Genomic DNA, 22,956 nt, shown 5'->3' on the forward strand with positions numbered 1-22,956 from the left:
CCACCCCCTTTAGTAATTCTCTCCAGTCGTGGGATTTTGCTCAGCTCTGGCAATCCCAACGTGTTGGTTTGATGTCTGCATTTGCGCTGCTGGATTGGCGACGGGAGCGCTAGCCCAGGACTCAGCAGAGGGCCAATGTTTCCATTTGGCACTCTTTGTTGAGAACGCTGGGGGGGTGCAGAGGCTGGGAAAATTGCCGAGCTCCAGCATCCCCTCCCATGCTGGAGAAACAGAAAGCAATTTGCCCAGGGCTGCAGGAGAGTGCGGAGGAGGCAGGGAGCTTTTTACCAACAAGCTAAGGTGGACAGACATGTCTGAGCGAGGTGGCCTTACAAGTGCCTTTAGTGGTCAGGCTTATTGCTTCCCTTGTCGCACTTGTTCATTTCAATGCAAATGCTTCAGTGCTGGGGCAATTAAACATCGACCCTGCAAACTATAGCAGGAAAAGTTATTAGTGATGGCGAACTCTTTAATGAATGGGGCACTACTCCAGATATGACTGTACCTTAAGCGATAACACCTCTTTAAAATACTGTTTTAATTATTCCCTGGTGAATTAAGTTCATGGGGGAGACAGAAATCTATGTTTCTCCCACTAAGTGCATTAGCCCTCATTTAACTTCTGTATATTGTAATTTAATTACTTTCTCCCAAAAGCGTATTAAGGATGCTAGATGTGGCTAGCTGCGCTAATTGCTCCGCAAAGATTAAGTGCATTCACCCTGACTTATAGCATTAAGGCAAACTGTAATTTATTATCTTTAAATAAACCTCAGGATACATATGGTCATCGCTAATGGGTCTCAATTTTATCTTTCTCTTTTATTCAGCTCAAAAGTTGTAGCACTGTTTGATTTAAGTCACTTGCCTGGAGGTGTTCTGGAGGTAAGGCTAAGCTGACCCATTTATATAACAGAGTCCTTTTTCTCACTTAGATGATATGCTTCCTTAGTCTTTGTAATCTTTGCTCACGGTAAGTGCAGTTTGTAGTGTGTGAGGTGAGTACTTAACACGGGTCTCATTCGTTCAAGAGTAAAGTCGATCAGCACTGGAACCCCAGAGTTTTAGATGTGGGTTCAGCCACTAGCCAAAACAAGCTTTTGACTGTAATACTGTAACACTTAAGTGTCCTTCTCTTGGTTCCAGGTCCTCAGGGACCCTCAGCCCTCCACATTGCTGAGCCATTCCAGCTTCACACCTGCCTGAGTCAGGTAATCAGGACCTGTGGAGTGCAGATCACTTGGCTCAGGCATTAATGGAGCTGGAACACAACTGGCTGAGGGTGCTTAAGGACTGGATTGGGACACTCTGCTGATGCTTATTTCCAGAGGTACGCTGGACACTTTCCAATGGTTATGGGAACTGTGAAATTTCCAGGCCTGTTTCAACTGAAGCCCCACTCAAGCTTGATTAGTTTGACCTGGAGATGAACCGTGACTATTAAAGCTAGGCCTTCAGTGCAGACCATAAATGTCAAAGCTTGGACAAAATGAGGTAAAAACATCCCAACGAAAGCGTGAGGGTCTGCTGGCATCCCCATGGGATTCTAGAGTTATGTTAGTGCGAAGCCAGTGAACATGTCTGGCCACTCTAGCTTAAATGTGAATGTTTGAAGGAAAAAGTATAGAAGCTTTTTCCTTCAAAAAGCTTTTATTATAAAAAAAGCTTTTATTATAAAAGCTTTTATTATAACATGGCCAAGGACATAAATATCTCTCAATGTGTTTTGGCTGGTGCCTTCATCAGGAAGAGTCACAATACAAACCCTACATAGTGGCTCTAAATACCTTCAGTTGATTAGTCACATGACTTTGGATGTCCAAGTGATTCACAAATATCAAAACAAACCTTAGACCTTAGATCTTACATATAAATTTCATGTTGATATGAGTGGTTGTTTTTGTATAGTTTTGTTTTGTTTTGTTTTTTCTTTTGGTATTTTGTTTGTTGTAATGTTGTATGCAACTTATTGATGTGAATTACTTGGATGTCCAAAGTCAATGAAATAAGTAGTATTACAGTACTTAGAGTTTAAATATAACAAACATGGTGATTCTATGAATTAAAAATGAACTAAATATTCCAAACTTATTTTTTTTATTTCACAATTGCTCCTCACTAAAAGAGCAAAATGGTCACTTTGAGCAGGCCACTATCCATTTGGAAAGGCAAAAGGAGAACAGCGAGTTTTACTCCCTTGTTCAGGAGCTGAAACTGGATATCTGTGACTTTAAGCTTCCCTTGCAGAAGCAGCACCACACATGACTTAGCAGAGGACTAATCCATCAACTTGGTTGTCACCATGCCAACAGCAGTGACAAGTGATTGCTCGAGTGAGTTCGTGTCACGGATGACAGTTTGCAAAATCACACATTTTATGTTGCTTGGCGACCGTACTCCACTGTTAACAACATACATTGCTTGGCAGAAGAATCGTTTACTGCAATTATTACCATTCAGTAATACATTTCTTGAACACTGTTTGATTGCATCATATTGTATTTCCTTACCATTTTATGAAAGCAGTGGGCCTCAAGGCTGTGTTAAAGTGGTTTTACCACGCTTAAGGTGGCTTTAGGCACTTCACTAAGCTGATTAGTTAGTAAGCTGATCACCGTATGCTGTGGTGAATGCATTTACAATTGTAGCATTGAACTCCTTTGGATTATTAGGAGTCTGTATTGCTGGATATTATAAAGTAGCAAGTTTGTATTACACAGAATCTGATCATTTCTTACATTTATGCAGTGTTTCATCTCACACTGAGCACTCAAAACAAAACCAGTACAGGCAGATTTTCTATCCCAATCATATGGCTGCATCCACAACAAAATAATTACAAGCTCTGATGAGCCACAGTTCTTTCTGTAACAATGTTGTCATTCTATAATGTGAATAATGTGCTGTTTGACGGCACGAGAAAGAGTAGCTCGCAGTCGTGCTGCTGGTTTGCCAAACTGTCAAAGAGTAGTCAGCCTGGAACTACATGAGCAAAGCAAATGAAAATGGTTTGTTATTGTCTTGCTGCCTCCAAACAGGCTACATTACTAATGAATTACTCAGAAATGTCATAATGTAACATTGCTGTGGCTGATGTCAATTACTTATGCTTTACATCAAATGATTATGAACAACAGCACTTTTTTAAGCAACAGAGCCACTAGCACACATTGTGCCTGCACATTGATGGATCATACCAAAAACAAACAGTGCCAAGAGCTGGAGTTTGAATGACATATTTCACGTTTAATGGTGCCACAGATTTAGTTTTGGGATAAAACTGCTTGGAATCAAAAGCAGGACTGGGGAAATCGCTCCGTCTAGACATTGTGCTGGATTGTGTCAGCTCTTTATTACATGATGTCAATGTCTCGATATAAAGCTTGCTCTTTCAGAGTGCTATATGAAAGAAAGATTACGTTTCAGCTATTGAAATAAAAACAAAAGCCATCACCCCCGTTCATGTGTAGAATAAACATTTCAGTGATAATTCTGTTTCCCTGCTATGCAATGGAGAGATTTATTATGGCTGAAGGAGATATATGTGTGTGTGTGTGTGTGTATGTGTGTGTGTATGTATATGTATATATGTATATATATATATATATATATATATATATATATATATACACATACACACACAAACACACACACACAGTGTATGTAGTCCATGTTTGGTAATCCTTGTATCAGTTCGCTACAGATGTGTGCTATTAGCTGCTGGAACATTAACCAAACAATACATGAATCATACATGAATAGTAGCAAGAAATGAGGTGCTGTAACAAGAAGACCATGGAATAGTCCCTCAACTATCGCGCACCTTTCACGCAGCCTATAAAAAAAATGTACCCACTAGAGCCTATAGGTCTGTGGCAGGGATTTGTTGTATTGATTGTTGTATATACTAGTATTAAAACATTTAGAATCACTTGTCATATTAATAATTGCTGTTTTTTATTTCACATTCTTTTATACAGTACACATAAAAATACTATAAGCTAAATACCACAAGGTATTTCAAGACTTTTTTTTAATATATTTTAAGCTTTTTGGGAACACCAAAAAGTTTTTAGATGATAGATTATATGCTGTTATTGTTTACTATTAGTAATTTATCAGTAAGTTAAAGAGATTTGATCACCATGCTTTAAATACGAAGTATTGTGGATGTTCATTTTATTATAACTTCGTTCTCAATGTTATCTTGATTATTATCCATGAGGTGCTGTGAGTGTTTGACGGCTAAATCCTTTTCCATTTTCTGCTGTTTAATCTGCTCTTCTAAGGCACTATAAGGCGCTAATAAGGTGCTAATTTATATTACTCATATATCGGACCCATAAAATTGATTCATTTTTTGGCAAATATACAGTAGCATTCAAAAGTTTGCAATCACATTTAAAAAATCCATATGTTCCTGCTAATGAGTTGAAATCTATGAAGGTGTAGAGTAAAGGCACCTTAATAGAATCATTGTATATATATTTATCTGCAATGTGATCCCAAACTTTTGAATGCTACTGTGTATTTGCTGGGATCAATTTTATGGGTCTGGTATTTGAAATATATCTGATTGCAACAGGAACTTAGCACCTTATCAGTGCCTTATTAGCACCTTAGAAGAGCAGATTAAACAGCAGAAAATAGCCACGTTTTTGCAACGGCCTTAAAGGATTGAGCACCTCACGTATAGATAATAGTGTGAATTTGTTTTAAAATACAGAAAATGTTAATTATCCATTATTATCATCAGGATCATGGAGAAGGTCTAAATTATCAGTAATTGTTATCAACGCTTCCTTACATAGTGATTAGGCTTGCGCTGCACTGTCCAAACCCAGCAGTGCATAGACTTTGACAGTGAATGTGTAGAAAGTAGAACCTCTCTCATACTTGCCCATGCCTCTGCACCATGTTAAGATATTTTTATGACTAGTTGAAGGCTGTTTGAGTTTCGGCTGTCGTTATGGCTCTTCTGTCCTGAATATATTTTACAGGAGATGTATGACATATTCCCTCTCTCTCTCCCTCTCTTTCTCTCTCTCTCTCAGCTGCAATCCTCGATGACCCAATGGAGTGCAGCCGGGGGGAGCGCTTAGCCATCACTCTGGCGAAGGACAACATCAACCGCTCCAGCAACCGCTCCACCACAGGCAAGCTGGAGGTGGACATCTTTGAGCTGCTGAGAGACAGTGAATATGAGACAGGAGAGACCAGTAAGTAGCAGCCTGAGGGGTGAGCGAGAGCACTGGGCCTGTACAAATTAGAGTTTGACAGATATGAAAATTTTGCTACCTATACTGATTTTAGCCAAACTTAAACAGACTCCAGTAGTTTTAATTAAACCCTACTTTACTGACTGATATGATTATGAGTTGTTAATTATGATGTCAGTTCTCAGTAGTCAGATAAACAGCAGAAACCTATGATTTACTAAGCGACCTATATACTACATTTTTCTTGTTTATTTTGGTTTATGTACCAAAAACAGCCATATTTCATTTTTGCTTAACCATTTTTCAGACTCTCTTTATTGCTTGGAGTTAAACAGGGTGTTTTTGTTATTGTGCCTTTAAGACTGGTAAATGGAAATGAGCTCTGTTCTGATTGGCTGACCTGTATTGTGCTTTACTCAGTCCAGGCGTGAACATTCCTTATAACTTCAATGTGAATGCAGGCAGAGAACTAAACTGCTGTAGGCTGAATAGGTGGATATATGTAAATGAGATAATTCAGAATACATTTAAGGATCTCATGGACTGAGGAGTGAATGGCACATTTTGTAAGTTTATTTTATGACATTGTCTACATACTATGTTACTTGCATACTATCTTATTTCAGAGAAGTATGAAATTTTCAGTTTTCCAGTATAAAAGACTTTTAACTCTTTTAAATCTGCCCTCAGAGTGTGTCCATTTTGTGCATAATAAAATAAATCAACATGTGGAAGTTTTACAAATTACATCAAAGCAAATAAAAAATATTTGCTTGTATATGATATGGGCCCTTTAAATACTACAAATATAAAACAAGCCACTTATTCACACAGTGAGTAATCAGTGGGCAGCAGTATGTTCAAAATAGCATCATGTTCCTGAACGTGACTCTTTATGTAACCTTTAAAGAGACATTATTGGTGCGACTGGATTAACGCCAATGCTGATAAATGGAACCTTTGTATCAGCTGATTTATTATATAAACAGTATATCTGTCAGGCCCTAATACAAATATAACCCAATAAAATACTTTCACTTAGCACTAAATTAGGTTGCCTTGTGAGTCCTGCCTTATTCCTTTCACACCTTTTTCGTTTTGTGGGGAAGTATGACAGCAGAATTCCAATCAGATCACGGAAAGGGCTCTTACATAATGGCGAATGAATGTGTAGTAAACAGTGAAGTCACGGCAGCTGAGAATAGAAAGCATTACTGTCTTTTGATGTCTCAGGAGTCGGTGTGTATGTGGGCACTGAGTCTCAGGGCCTGTTTTGTTGCCTTGGTTACTGCTGGTCCTTTCTGAGACCGGCTACTTCTGCAGACACGCATTAACACGGTTAAAAGGTGCTTTATTAGTTCCTTGGTCTTAATGAGATGAGCAGAGATTTAATTATATGGTGACATTTGTAGCTAAGAGTCGGCCTGAAATTTTGCATTGTTGTTGGGTTGGATTTAGGCAGATAGTGATCTGTTTTAGCACTCAGCAGAGAAACTACTAATCCTAGCCCTTAGAAATCTAGAGTTACTGTTGTTGTTCTGCAATATAATTTAGATACCGTTACATTATTTCATAATTAAGTACACAGCTCATGACATTTGTGTTCTGTTTACATTCTGTATTGACAGGTTAGCTCGAGACGTAAGTACAGATAAACTCCACTGACAAATTTCAGGTATAATGCATTGGCACTAAACAGGCATAAACAGGCATTTAAAAAAATACTGCACATTTATGCCTGATTTCCAAAGGCATAAGATGTCCACACTGAAATATATAATTAGCCACACTTTCAATATCTCCACCAACTTTTACATGATGCTGCCAACACATTTTGAGTTTGTCTATGCCAGTGGTTCTCAGATCGGTCCTCAGGGACCTCCAGACAGTCCAGATTTTTGCTCCAACCTTGTAACACGTAGGGCTAGAGTAAAAACGTGGACCATTTGCGGGTCCAGGAGGACTGGTTTGAGAACCACTGGTCTATGCACTTGGCCCAAAAACTGTGTATTTAGGCTGATGTGCCAGTTTTGTACATAACAAATGAGTGCAATGCATTACAAACTGGTGCAAAAGGCTTAGTTTGGCTCTGAGTTCACTGCTGTAATAATATGTCATAATATTGAAATTAGCATCTATTAGCTAACTAGCCTGTACGATTTTGTTACATCCATGCTATCATGGCATAGAGTCTAGCATTTATGGCATAGTAACACTGCTAACTCTGCGACATTCTTGCATCCACAGTATGTTTAAGATCTACCCACAAGTTTTCAACTATGTTCAAGTCAAAGTGAGGGCCATTCCGAAACTTCAGCTTGTTTTTCTTGAAGTAGTTCATTGTGGATTTTGAGGGATGTTTTGGATCATTGTCCTGTTGTAGAAGCCAGCTTTAATTCGTTGACTGACTGCGTCACATTTGCTTCCAGAATTTGCTGATATTCGGTGAAATCCATTCTTTCATCTACCCATGCAGTGTTTCCTGTGTCACTGGCTGCAATACAACCCCAATAGCATAATGGATTTACCTCTGTGTTTAACAGTTGGCAAGGTGTTCTTTTCATCACATATTGCTTCTTCTTCTTCTATCCAAAAATGCCATTTGTGACTGTGGCCAGAGATTTCTGTTTGTACTCCATCATCTGATCTAGATTTTGTTTTGCATACTTCAGCTGTTGACTTTCGTGTTGAGATCACAGACATGGTTTCTTCCTGATGACTCTTCCTATGCAGATCATGTTTGTGTAAGCAATGCTGCACAGTAGAATGATGTACCACCACTCCTGTGTCCTCTGTCATATGGGTGTTTTGCTTTGCCTTTTTGGCAGCTTACAAGCAGTTCTAGCTGAGTTTTATTGGTGTTCCAGATCTTGCTTTGAATTTCACCTTTCCCATTTCTTAATGAAATTTCACTGTAAATTGAACAGAATTTCAGTGGAAATTGCAAGCTGGATGCAATTTGGTATCTTTTTATAGCCTTGCCCTTTCTTAGGCACCAATTTGGTTTAATTTTCAGATCCTTAGCCAGTTGCTTAGAGCTAGTGGTTGTGGAGTGTTAGCAAAAGGTGTGAAGAGAATTTTATTGAAGAGAATTCTTGACCTGCCTAATTAGTCCTAATGGGTCAATTTAGGCCTCATATGTTATTTAATTTTTGAGACTTTACAAGAGAAAGGGTGTTCAAACTTTTACACAAACATAAGTTAATCAAATATAAAGTAACTTTAGGCCAGACCCCACAAAAATTGAAATTTCAAATGATGACAGATGTCTTCTGGCTCTGGAGTTCATCTTTATATACAACTTTACAGTATACTTTTTCATTGCTGGCTGTATCTGTGACATCTGAGGGTGAAATGATGTTTCTATGACTTTTTTATCAAAGCCTAACATGTTTTTCACAGCTGCCAGTCAACCTGTTCTATCTCATCCCTCACGTAGTGCCCCTAACAGCCATAATGCTTCTGTATAGATGCGGAAATCAAAGAAAGCAGGGCTAAACAAAGAGGCAGAATGGCTCACTCAGACAGAGAAATCAAACCTGAGTAAAACTCATTGCTGTGAATGAGTGGAGACAGCGGCAGAATCAGGACAAGAATGAGCTCTCATTTACAGCAATCAGAGCTGTTGAGGCTGATGGCGATTTAGAGCCCAGAGCCTCCCCTTCCATTCACTCAGCCATAGAGAGACCAGCCTGTTTACATCATTCCTCTCCTACACTATCTCTCTCTCTTTTCTCTCTCTCTCTCTCTCTCTCTCTCTCTCGTTCTCCTTGTTTACTGCGCAGAAGTCAGTGACCACCCTTTCATTGATGTACTTTCCAGCCATTTAGTACACATTATTCAGCATTTCAGCATCAAGAAATAGCAGATGAAAACACATGTAACAGAAATCACACAAATGCCTCAGCAGCTATATAAAATTGTACTATTTAGTGTGTCCACCTTTTCTTTTTTACAGCTTCCATTCTTTTTGAGAGACTTGCTTTCAGATTCCTTGACGAATTCTACAGGGATATTCTTCAGCATCTCCAAAGTTCAGTCTTAGAAGTTGGTTGCATTTTCTGCTTCTCTCAATCCAAGTAATCCCAAACACATTCAGTGACGTTGAGCTCTGGACTCTGGGGTAGTCAGTCCATTGTTCTGAGAACACCAGCAGCTTCTTTGTTTAATTTGCTCATTTTTTATTTTATTTTTTTGTCTATTTTCTTCTCTCAGTTAGGGCTTTTTGACCGCTACACATCCTTTCAGACTCATAGTGTGGAGTTGTCTTCAGATCTGAATCAAGAGTGGAGCTTGATTTTCTCCTCTCTCTCAAAGATGAAAGCTTTAAGTACTGTTTATCTTTTGGGGATAGTTTTGGTGGTCTACCAGGTCTTGCATGGCTGTTAGGAGTCCCATTTCTGTACATTTTGATAACTTTTAACAACTGCTGTTTTGGCAACTCCTGTTTTTCATGTATTTCCATTTGACCTTCCCCTTATTTATGCAAGTAGATTATCTAATATCAAATTTCCTCATAAATATCTCCTGAGAAATGAATAATTTGTAGTTAATGGCTGTTTTGACTGGAAATTAAATATGTGAAGCACAGTACTATAGGTAGATGGAAAAAATAGTACAAGACTGAAGCTTCAGTGTCCTGTCTGTCTGTCTGTCTGTCTGTCTCTCTCTCTCTCTCTGCACAGTCATGTCTGGTGTAATTCAGAGTTGTAATGGTTTACTGCAGGGAGGAATTGGATTAGAAATGGATCAGTGCCACAGCCAGACAGAGAGAAATACCAGCTACCTGTCCTCTCATACACACTCTGAACCCCCTGCACAGCTGTGTGTGTGTGTGTGTGTGTGAACAAGTCTTTGTTTTGATGCATTCTCAGGGCAAAAATGTTCTGATGAAGAGAAAAACAAGAGAAAAACAGGGTTAGCCAACCTTTTCACCTTTTCAGGACAGGACAACAAAATGGACTTTATTTTGTAAAGGCTGTTTCTGTTTTTACAGAAAGTTACTATGAAGGGTTACTGAGGTCAAGGAAGGTAAGGGTTAGGTTTAGGGTTAGGCTTAAATCATTCTTAGATAATAATCAATTCTGAAATATTCACACAATCTGAAGAGCTGCTGGTGTTTTAAATGGCTTAATGCATTTGGGACATGAGACCTTAAGTCCTCACAAGGTATAAAAACAATTATCCGTGTGAGAGAGAAGCGCTTTCTTTCTTCAGCCTTAGCTGTTGCCTCGCTTGACTGTAAATACTTCTTACATTTTTTCTCAGTACATGTTTTCTTTCTGTCGTATGTTTATTTTCACCCTTTCTTTATTCATCATTTGTGTTCTCTGTGCTTTCTCTTACCGTGGAAATGTTTGTCTATTTTGGTCACGCACGTACTACACAAGTTCTTCTTGAAACATGCAAGATGAAACATTTCTTGGTGGTATTGTTTCATTATCTGGTTTATATGGCTCTGTATACACTTGGCACTAACATAGCTCCAGTAATTATGATGGCACATTTGCATTTGCAAGACATTATATATATAAATCATTACAGTAGATAAAGAGAGCCCAATAAAACAAATAACACACAATTATGTAGTTTTTTGTTAATTTATTGAACAAAGTGAACCAACTGACCAACAGTTTGGTATTGGGGAAGATTAAGGTCAGGAGTTTCAATCAACTGGATGAAGTGTGAGTGTGGGTGACACTGCCCTATTTTTAATATCAGTTTAACACACACTAACACACCTCCACCACGTCAGTGTCACTGCATTGCTGAGAATGATCCACCACCCAAATAATACCTGTGGGGGTCCTGTCCATTGAAGAACAGGGTGAAAGTGGGTAACAAAGTAGGCAGAGAAACAGATGCAGTCTGTAATTGTAGATCTACACAGTGCTCCTATATGGTAAATAGAGGTGATATAATGAACAATGAGTGTACAAACAAGGAAGTGGTTTCACTGAAGTGGCCGGTCAATGTTTAGTACTGTGCAAAAGCCTTATATACCTAAGCACGTTGTTTAAAAACATTTATCATAGCAGTGAGTGTGTGTTTATTTGTAAAGTCCCCAAATGTCTTCAGAATGAATTCAAATAAATATATATACAGTAAAAAGTAACAAGAATTTTCATGTTTTGAAAAGCAGTTAGTTTAAACCTTTTTTTTTTGTTTGTTTGTTTATTCTAATATTAATGTTTCTCTGAGCAAATAAATGCTTACTTACCAGATAATCATCTTAAATCCAATTTTACTTTTGAACAGTACTATATATCAGTCGTAAAGGCACAGTAACAAAAAACAGCCTTGGAAAATTGTTAGCAAAAATGAATTATGATTGGTTTTTGGTTCAGAAAACCACATAAATGTTAACCTCAGCGGGAAAGTGAAATCCAAGATATTTTATGATTTTGTAAAATCCAGGACATTTTACAGAATATTGGCCTTTTTTTTCCAGCATTTGCCAGTTATAACAAGTCAGAAACCATGTTTACATGTGTTTTTATAAAGGAAGGCAAAATCTGGTTACACTGGAAATTAATTTTACTGAAAAATGTAAATGAATTCTGATGTATATCCAGACACAATTCACACCTGAAACACTATGTTAATGCAAGGTGTAAACAAACATTTAGATCAGAAACACAGTTAGGTTTGTCTGTCAAATGCATCCAGATACAGGACAGTGTAAATGATTTACTCGTTGTTTAAACCATGCCAGCTTATTTTATTGTGCCTGCCTGCAGTTTGTTTATGATAAACAAGATGAGTAAGTCTGGCCTGCGTGAAGCCATCACACGAAAAACAAAAGTGACATATCTGTGGGCTTGTTGTGGTAGTATAATTGCAGTGGCATCTGCAGAGTGGAAATGATGTGAGAGGACGTCCTGCTGACTGAACTGCGGTATGCACACCTGTAAGCAGAACCTCTTGCTTGCCAACAAAAAGTGGGTAACCAGTGAAACTTATGGGTTACTGGTTATCCAGTTACTGTAGATCTGCTGCAAATCTGCTGGTGCAACACTCCCTGCATTGTATCCTGATAAGATTTTAACCACTTGCATTTACATTTGGTAATCAAATGTGTCTCTAGTTAGTTGGATTTAGCAGCACTGAAATTTGGTTGGCGTATATTTAGACTCCCCTAAACCAAAAAGGGTATAAATATAAAATGGGCTAAATGGAAACTAATGCACAAGCTCTCCATGCAGGAACCAAAAATACACAATGATTATGTTCCTCATTAATAAAAATAATGTATTAACTACCCAGATAGAGAATGGTGCAATCAAACTTTCCAAGAAGACTGGTGTTCAGCCTAACTTCGGTTTACACCTGGTCACTTCACGTGATTTGGATCTGGATGGTTTCCTTTATAAGATTTTAACTGTTTACATGTATTTACATTAGGAAGTAAAAAGTGCCTCTGGTTAATTGAAATTAAATCTGATTACTGTATAACGTGTAATATACAAATCAACTCATAACACAATAGAATAGTGTAGATTGTTTATTTAAGGTGGAAAAGGCAGGAGCGCTCAGTAATGTTTAATTTTTGTTGTGCACTGCTGAGTTCTTCTGGAGTGCAACAAGGCATGTGGCGTCCATGGCTCCCAAAAAATCAACATCCGGTTTATTCCGCCACTGCAGTTGACTGCAAAAGTTGAGGAAATTGAACTCTTGACGGAGTGTTCTGCTCACCACTGCGGTCTGTGGACCATAGCCAGTAGCAGAGGCAGAACTTTCCAGCTCTATTGAAAACAATGGAATATCTGGTTTGCCATCGTCCATCTGCCGCCAACGTGAATGCAATAAGTTATATCATGAAATTACACATCAGAGGTGTAAAAGGGATTGATTCACTTTGTGAGAAAGTCACATAAAAATGTTCACATGTGAAAAAAAGGAATGTGGGCTCCTGAGTGGTGTGAGTGTCTAAGCGCTGGACCTGGCACAAGTTTGACCTCTGATGATGCCACAACCATCTGTGGTATTCAATACATTTGATAATTAACTCATCTGGAGAGGAAAAGTCATTCAAATAATGACACATTTATCACGTTTATGAACTCATATTTATGTGAGGAAACAGTCGCTTGTTTATTTAGCCTAATAGCTCATCCCAGAGGCAGACAGTTGCCAGCTGTGCACACCAGACTCAGTAGAAATTGTGGTTTTGGAGTCTCCACAGTTTGAAGCAACAGTTTCAGTTTTAATTCTGGGTGCAGTTCAGATACATTTCTTACTGCTCTGGATTGCTAGCTAGCTAGCCTGTTCTCTGTAGCCTATGTTACTAGGACTAAAGGAGAGTGTGCATTCTGTCATTTTGTTTCATATCACATTTCATATTTGAATTGCTGATAAAGGAGAAATGCAAAAAATGGTGATGGAAAATAAGCTATGATATAGCAGGAACTAAAGTCATGTGTTCAGCCCTGAGTCCTATCAGATCAGTTTGCTGTGGTGGTGTTCACTGGAATTCAGTGGGCGATAGAGAAGTGGAGATGACTTCAGCCCTCTTTAAATGAGCCAGTAACCGGCCTGTCCAGCGTTTCTGAACTACAGCCATGTACAGTGAACAGAGGGCTGTAAAAAGAGAGCTGTAATATCAAGGTTTGAATCTGTCCATGTGTGGTGAGCAAGACTCTTGTCTCACTCTGTGCAGCATGAGAATGTGACATCATCTTCAGGTATTTGAGCAGAAAGTAGTTGAGAAAACACTAATTAATTAATTTTCTTTTACTGACTTTTTGGATATTTGCTTAAAATATGCAAAACATTTGAATGGAAACCCAGCTCTCAAAGTATTACATTTTATTAAAAAGATGAATAAATACATATTTATTGTACTAATACATATACAAATAAGAATGCATTCAGTTATTAAAAGGAAACATGTCTTGAGCTTTTTCAAATATTTGAGAGAATTTTCAATGGATTCTTCAAAAACGAAAGTATTTGATAGTTGCAGCCTCACTAATGACATATTTGTTAGAATAGATGGTCTTAGAGGAAGCACGTTCCAGCCTTCACCCTCCAAGGTTAGTACCATTGTCTGGTAAATTGGGTGCAATTGGCCATGACTAAATCGGAGGGACAAATCCCAATGAATGTATTTTAAAAAGTAAGAAAATAAAATGAAAAACTTGTGAACATTTTAAAAATAAAGGTTAAACTGGAAATTTTAGGTAAACCTTTAATTAGTGGAGGTTCTTTAAACTTTAAAAAGGTTCTTCACACTCATTTGTTTCATTTACTAAAATGGTGTATTAAAGAACCATCCATTGAAAGATTCTACAGGGAACCAAAAGTGGTTCTTTTAGTTCCTCACTCCAAAGAACCCTTTTGGTTCCATTGGCGCTTTTATTTTTAACAGTGTCTAAACTGCGTGTGATTAAAGAACGTGATTATTCCGCTGTGGGAGTGATGTGCTGGTTCTGTCAGGGATAGTCAGGATGTGTGAGAGGATCAGGTGTAAACAGGGTTTTAATGGTCTTCTGTAATGCTGGGACTCTGCACTGTGTGGCTCAGTAGAGTGTCGCTCCTGTGGAGTGAGATAAGGGCAGCAGAGTGTGTGCAGAAGCAGGTTACGGCTGAAGCCTCGCTCAGACTGAGGCGCTGTTACACCAGCAGGAGAGACACAGCAAACCACGAACGAATGAACGAATGAATGGACGAACGAGCGCTCTTTCATTGGTGATTAAAGGATTATTTATTAATCATTTGATTCACTGCTCCTCTAATTTCCCGTCTTAGACTGTGTGAATTCCACGCTGTGCTCTGCTGCCTTCACCCTCTTTCAGCTGCTTCTCTCGCTGCTTCTCTCTCTCTTTCACTCCCTCTTTCTCTTTCAGCTGCATCTCTCTCTCTTTCACTCCCTCTCTCTCTTTCAGCTGCTTCTCTCTCTCTTTCAGCTGCTTCTCTCTCTCTCTCTTTCAGCTGCTTTTCTCTCTCTCTCTTTCAGCTGCTTCTCTCTCTCTCTCTTTCAGCTGCTTTTCTCTCTCTCTCTTCCAGCTGCTTCTCTCTCTCTCTCTTTCAGCTGCTTCTCTCTCTCTCTCTTTCAGCTGCTTTTCTCTCTCTCTCTTCCAGCTGCTTCTCTCTCTCTCTCTCTCAGTCTCTTTCAGCTGCTTCTCTCTCTCTCTTCCAGCTGCTTCTCTCTCTCTCGGTCTCTTTCAGCTGCTTCTCTCTCTCTCTCTTTTTGCTGCATCTTTCTCTCTTTCACTCCCTGTCTCTCTCTTTCAGCATCTTCTCTCTCTCTCACTCCCTTTTCCCGCTTCTACTTTCCTCTCACACAATCTCTCACTTCCTCTCTCTTTCAGCTGCTTCTGTCTCTCTCTCTCTCTCTCTCTCTCTCATTTTCACTCCCTCTCTCCATTTCTCTCTCTCTTTTAGCTGCTTCTCTCTCTCTCATTCTCTCACTCCCTCTCCCTCTTTCAGCTGATTCTCTCTTTCTCACTCTCTTTCTGTCTGTTTCTCCCTCTTACTCTCTCTCTCTCTCTCTCTCTCTCTCTCTCTCTCCTTCTCGCCCCTCTCTTACTCTGTCTCTCATTGACCTGCCTTTTCTCTTCCAATCTCTCTCTCTCTGTCTCTCTCTCTCTCTCTCTCTGACTCTGAGGGTCTTTCTACTCTGCCCATACAATCTTAATTAAAATAGGGGGATTATAACCCCACCTGAAATGACATTCTGTTGCAGTGCTAAGGAAGATTAGAGGCAAACTCGTGTGCAGGAAGGAGAAACAAACTGTTTCTGTTTTTGTGCTCTTCCCCTCCTCCTGACTGCCAGAGTAATTTGGGATGCACTTTTTTCCACGGGTCAGTTACTGCTGCAGCACAGCCGTGTGTATGTGTGTGTGTGTGTACTGGGGATGTGTTTGTGTGTGAGAGAGCAGATCAGACTCACACTGATGGGTGGGATGTTGTTATTGGCTGCTATTTGAAACTCACTGCTTCTATATTTGGAATCATTTGGGTTTCATGTGAAATGTTGTGTAATTATGTGTTGTCTTCACTGGTTTTGGCTGATTATTTCTGAGCCTGGACTAATAAGGAGTACAGATAGCAGCATCCCATCTGCAGGGTCTTCTCTAGCCTTGTGGGGGCCTTAACCAGGACCCCCAAACACACACACACACACACACACACACACATCCGCCCAGGCACTCCCTCAGACCTACACATTGTAAATAGTTTAAAAGTAAACAGAGAGAATTATTTTCAAACAGCTATTTTAATGCCAAAATCTTCAATAATAATATAACTCAAATCAATCAATTTATCAAATAAATGATATTGACATATTAAATATAAATAAAAGATAAACCATGAAAAAATCAAATGATAAAAATAATATTCAAATCTTATTATAAATCTAATCAAAAATAATCAGAAATCTAATCAAAATAGCTAGGGCCAAGTAATATCATTATTTAGTAGGATCTAATGCACTGAAGCTGAAGTTCACAAACTTTCTGTGCAGCTCTGTAACCTGATACCATCCTTCCCTCTACCCCCTAGGAGTGCTAATGTGAAATGCTAATAAAAACTTAAAGCAGTGATTAATACATTTTGTTTGACCTGTATTAAATTGACAATGATACAAAAACACAGTATTTAATGATTTACCCTATGAACGTCACTGTTGTATATATAGGCTTATTCCAAATTTGATGTCTACAACAGGTTCCAAAAAATTTGGACGAGATTATGTTTACCACTGTGTTACATCACCTTTCCTCTTAACAACACTTAATAAATGTGTGTTGACTGAAGACACCAACTGAATCAGTTTTGAAAGCATTTTTACTTGCTGTTTTTGTTTTACTATGTTCAGCTGTGCAGCAATCTTGGGCCTTTGTTGTTGTTTTTAGAACTTAATAAGACACACTTTTTCAGTGGAAAGTCTAGACTGCGGGATGGCCAGTCTAGCACCTGCACTCTCTGAGGAACATGAGCCCAGAGAAGTCAGTGGTGTTTCTGAGCACTGGATGCAGCAACAAACAGTCTTTATTTACAGTGGTTTTCAAAGTAGTCCTTCCTTTGTGGTTATATCCGTCACAAAAACATGCTGGTTTTTATTGCTGTGCTCTCTGAGGGGTCAAAGGTCACAGGCATTCATTTGTGGTTTTTCCCTTTTTCTTTATGCACAGAGATTTCTCTGGATGCACTGCATTGCAGTCCCTCACTGAGGAACAGTATTTAAATGTTGGATTTTTTGCTGATGCTTTTTTGGATTAGACTGTACTGGATGCTACATTTATACTTAAACATCACCTGTTTGGAGCATTTCACAACTTTCCTAGTCTTAAATTGGTTCTCTTTCAACTTTTTGGAAACATGTTGCAGACATCAATTTCAGAATGATCATATATTTATAACAAATAATTAATTTAATAAGACATTATAAATCTTGTCCTTGTACTGTTTTTGTTTAAATACACTTCAAAATTTTTAAAACACTACTTCTTTGGAATTAACTTTGTGGAGCCACCTCTGCCTAGCTGATACCCCGTATCAGTATCAGGCTGATAGGAGCTGTATCAGATAAATATCAGAGGAGAAAAAGAACGGTTATATAACACTTGCAGCTGATTTTATTTGATATTTGGGTAATTGTGTAATTTTACTCACATTTGATTTTTATATAAATCCTGCTCTATATTTTGTCCAGTAGGTCAGTAGAGTGGTCGGGCAGTTTTGAGGAGTGCATCTTTTAGATTACTATCTTAAGTGCAGTATTTGAATAAAAATAACTCAGTTTAAAGCTTAATAGTTTAGAATAAAGTATCAGATCTGCAAGGGTGGGCAATATGCCAGAATATAACATGACAATACTTTGTTTGAAAACAAGTTGGAATGGACAAAATGCATCAGCAAAACAGAACTGCACGTTTAAACAGGGCTCTGAAAAACTATGATTAAACTGATGTTTTTTATTTGACATTTTCAGAAGGAAGAACAGGAGGAAAAAACATACAGTTGATAAAGGCGTAATGGATCATGCTACTCGTTGTTGTTGTTGTTTACAGGCTCTCTATAATTACACCAAATCACTTTTAGCTGATATGCTGTTGTTGAGTGTTTTAGTACTGGCAACACCCACAATACATTCAAAAAAAAGTAATATATTGTCACATTACCCATTTTGGTATCGGTATCAGACGATACTGAAAGGTTTGAGTATCAGTATCATAGAAGAAACAGTGGTAACCATATCTACCACTGTGGATCTGAGCTTGTGTTAATGCTGCCAAATTGTGGAGTCTGGCTGAAGTATGTGACTGCTGCTCTTTCTGCTGTTCACTGACAGTGTGCCAGATCATGTCTAAGGGGGTGGTGGCGGTCCTCGGCCCCTCTGCCAGCCCGGCGTCCAACTCTATCATCAGCAATATCTGTGGAGAGAAAGAGGTGAGTGCTGGCTCTCTTCTGCTTCTCTATTGTAGCCCAGATCATATTACCCAACAATCATTCATATCATTACCATCATTACTACAAAACACTGAGCTGTAGCCTGAGGCCTTCCAAACCTGAAAAACTGGGGCAAGCAGGAAAATTGCATGCATAAACTATAATAGCTGCCTGATACATGTAATCAATATGAAAATGACACTTGATATCTGTTCTTTCTGTCTTTTCATGCTTAGATGCCTTCTTTAAGGCCCAAAAGCACATCATCTCGAAATCATCTTCTCCAAATTTGCCTGTTTGATTAATGTCCAGCTTGAATTACCATATAAGTGTAGTTATTACTGTTGTTTTGCATACTATTTAAATGTAATTTCTTATATACCTAATTACATGGTTATTTACGTAATTAATGATATTTTCATTCTATTTACATCCTGTTATCAAGAATAGTCAGAACTTCAGCATTTTTCCATTTGGCCCTCTTTATTTTGTGCATAAACTAGAAAAACCATCTGAGTTTTCTCTAAAACACCTGTGTAATTGCAAAAAAACAGTACATGCATCAATAAAGTAATTACTGCCGATGTATGCGCTCCTACTAGAGGTCTGCACGGGCATGAAATCAAATCTCGAGCCCGACCTGTCTCCACTATCTGACCTGAACCTACCTGCACTTTCTAAACAGATTGATTATCACAGACACTGTTCTACAGTGCTTTGCTACAAAACTCTACGTACTTATTTGAAAAGTGACTGTTTGCTGTAGTTGACACTGAAGGGGAATTCCACTGATTTTTCTACTTAATTCAGTTGTTGAGATGTAATTAATGTAATTCAGAATGGTCTGCGGTGAAACAAAGCATTGTAGAAAAAATTACAGTCTCAAATTTGTTTACAGTGGTGGTGATGGGAACCAGGGGTCACAACGTCTACAAATCAAATATAGCCATTTTATTTACAGTCGGTGAACCCACACGTTTTCTGGGTTTCTTTATGTAATGTTAATAGTGATTAACGCTGAGTAAAAAAGAATGGCTTATAAAAAATATGTCTCACAAAACTACTGTTTGTAGTTTCATATGTCTCAATGTCTCAGACATCAGGCAACATATATATGTATTACCAATATATGTAACAACTTTCTGTGAAGGATGTATTAAAAGTGTTTCTGTCACCACCAGTGTGAACAACTGTGGCTCTGTAAATTTCTCTTGAATGGTGCACATCAAACCACTCTGAATGACTATGAAATTTTAAAATATGTGGTTCCCATGTAGCTGGTGTGAGGAAGGACTCTGACACTGACATCATTTCTGGCTAATAGCTGCTGCAGTACAACAGCATCCACAGTCAATGAGTCGCTGAAGAGATGACGTAACAGTCCGGCTATCATAGTATAAAATACTGTCACAACCTCTACACTGTATGAGACCAGTGTGCTTTTCGTCTGATATAACACCCAGGTCATAATGTTCCTACAGAGACAATGTCCCTGACTCATTTGGAATAACAGTTCCCCTTCAGCAAGCTTTCTTTCTCTTTTGTCCATGGCGAACAGTTAGCAAGACCTTAGCCAGGCTTTGTTCTACACATAAAGTGCTGTGAAAAAGTATTTGCCACTCACCTGATTCTTTCTATTTTTACAAATTTGTCACATTTAAATGCGACTAATTCCAAACAATCCCAATTCCAAAAAAGTAATGATGTGCAAAATGTAAATGAAAACAAAATGCAGTAATGTGCAAATCATTAAAACCCTATATTTATTTGAAAATAGTACAAAGACAACATATCAAATGCTAAAACTAAGAAAATCTATTGTTTTTTGAAAAATATATGCCCATTTTGAATTTGATGGCAGCAACACGTTTCAAAAAAGTTGGGATGGGGCATTTTTACCACTGTGTTTCATCACCTCTTCTTTTAACAAAACTCTGTAAGCATTTGGGAACTGAGGAGACACTGCTGTAGTTTTGAAAGTGAGATGATTTCCCGTTCTTACTTGACACAGAATTTCAGCTCAACAGTTCAGGGTCTCTTTTGTTGTATTTGTTTCATAAAGTGCGACATGTTTTCAGTAGGTTGCTCTTTGCATGATACTGCTTTAACTTGCATTTGTGGATGCAGCGACGAACTGTTTTCACAGATAATGATTTATACCCAGTCATGTGAGTTAGTTGCAAATTGCTCCTCCAGCTATTTTTTATTAATACCACTTACTTTTCAAGCCTTTTGTTGCCCCGTCCCAACTTTCTTGAGATGCGTTGCTGCCATCAAGTTATAAATGAGTTAATGTTTTTCATGAAATGGCAAAATGTCTCACTTTCAACATCTGATATGTGTTGTGTTCTATTGTGAATAAAATATGGGTCTATTCTGTTTTTTATTTACATTCATTTACATTTTACACAATGTCCCAACTTTTTTGGAATTGGGGTTGTAAGATAAAGACAACACCGTTAACACAAAATGCAGCTTTTAAATGATCATTCCATTTATTGCATAGAAAGATTTATTCAAAACCTATATCAGCCATGCAAAAAAATAATCGCCCCCCCTAAACCTAATAACTGGTTGTGCCACCCTTGGCAGTAACAACTGCAATCAAACGTTTGCGATAACTTACCATTAGTCTTTCACATCGCGGTGAAGTTATTTTGTCCCACTCTTCTCTGCAGAATTGTTTAATTTGACTACATTGAAGGGTTTTCAAGCATGAACTGCCTGTTTAAGGTTATGTCACAGCATCTCAGTGGGATTCAGGTCAGGACTTTGGCTACGTTTACACAGCAGGTAAAAGTGGCCCAAATCAGATTTTCTCACCAAATCCGATTTTTTGTTTGGCTGTTCACATTATCTTTTAAATGTGACCTGTATGCGACATCAGTCTGAACAGATCAGCTCCTAAACCGACCTGCATGCGCAAAAGAACAGTGCTTCACGTGGCGGCTCGCCCAGAGGTAAACAGTCATGACGCCCAGTGAACGCCAGTCGCTCCCGCAGCTTTCAGTTTCGTCTTTGCCAGCATCACAGGAGCGATTCTAAAATTCCAGTGGTTGACAGCTGGACTCATCACCCACAATGTGTTCGAGTTTGCTGTAAAAAGAGCTCGTTATTCGTCCACTTCTTTGGTTCGTGTCCTCGGATTCTTTAAACTGTTCTCTGACACTGCAGCCTCGGGCTCCTCCGGCCGTGTTCGGCCGTTCCGTTTGAACACGGAGTGGTTGCGATGAGTCTCTTATAATTTTTTAGTACAGAAACATCAGACTAAATATTTATTATCCAGTCTCAGCAGCGCGAAATTATGATGAATGTCGAGTTGTACTGACGTAAAAGTCGCATGAATTCCGATCTGGCTGTTCAGACTTGACATTTGAGGAAAAAGATCGGATTTGGGCCACTTTTACCTGCTGTGTAAACATAGCCTTTGACTCGGCCACTCCAGAACCTTAATTTTGTTTCTTTTGGGCCTTTCAGATGTGGACTTGCTTGTGTGTGTCATATCCTTGTCCTGCTGCATAACCCAACTGCGCTTGAGCTTTAGGTCACAAACTGATAGGTGGATATTCTCCTTCAGCAATTTCTGATAAAGAGCAGAATTCATGGTTCCATTAATAACAAGAAGTTGTCCAGGTCTTGCAGAAGCAAAGCAGCCCCAGACCATCACACTACCACCACCATGTTTGACTGTCGGTCTTAGAGTGGAATTCTGTGTTAGCTTCAGCCAGATGTTACGAGACTCATGTCTTCTAAAAAGGTCTACCTCTGACACATCAGTCCACAGAATATTACCCTAAAATTCTTGGGGATCATCTAGATGTTTTTGGCAAATGTGAGATGAGCCTTTGTGTTCTTTTTTAGCCGGCAGTAGTTTGAGCCTTGCAACTCTCAAATGGATGCAGTTTTTGCCCAAAGTCTTTCTTGTTGTTCAGTCATGTACTTTGACCTTAAGTGAGGCAAGTGAGGCCTGCAGTTCTTTAGATGTTCGTCTAGGTTATTTTTTGACCTCCTGGATGAGTCATTGTTGTGCTCAGCCACTCCTGGGGAGTTTCACCGCTGTTCCACGTTTTATCCATTTGTGGGTAATGGTTCTCACTGTGGTGCACTGGAGTCACAGAGCATTAGCAATGGCTTTGTAACCCTTTCCAGATGGGCGACTTTGTTTTGCATTTATTTTTAAATCTCTTTAGAATGTGGCATCATGTGCTGCTTTTTAAGACCTTCTAGTCTGCTTCACATTGCCAGACAGGTGCTATTTAAGTGATGTTTAGATTAACCAGGTCTGGCAGTAATCATGCCTGGGTGTGTCTGGTGAAATTGAACCCAGTTGTCAATTGAA

At 38.8% G+C, this 22,956-nt stretch overlaps 1 protein-coding gene across 1 annotated transcript in view; it reads left to right on the forward strand.

Annotated features, from left to right (window-relative positions):
- grik4 (glutamate receptor, ionotropic, kainate 4) overlaps positions 1–22,956 on the forward strand; it is a 300,984-nt gene that overhangs the window by 70,365 nt on the left and 207,663 nt on the right. The window contains exons 2-3 of the mRNA XM_036560909.1: positions 5,055–5,219; positions 18,520–18,617. Of these exons, the coding sequence (XP_036416802.1) occupies positions 5,055–5,219; positions 18,520–18,617 (263 nt within the window). The remainder of the gene's footprint in view (positions 1–5,054; positions 5,220–18,519; positions 18,618–22,956) is intronic.

Source organism: Colossoma macropomum, unplaced genomic scaffold (genome assembly GCF_904425465.1).
Source record: "Colossoma macropomum unplaced genomic scaffold, Colossoma_macropomum, whole genome shotgun sequence".
NCBI lineage: Eukaryota > Metazoa > Chordata > Actinopteri > Characiformes > Serrasalmidae > Colossoma > Colossoma macropomum.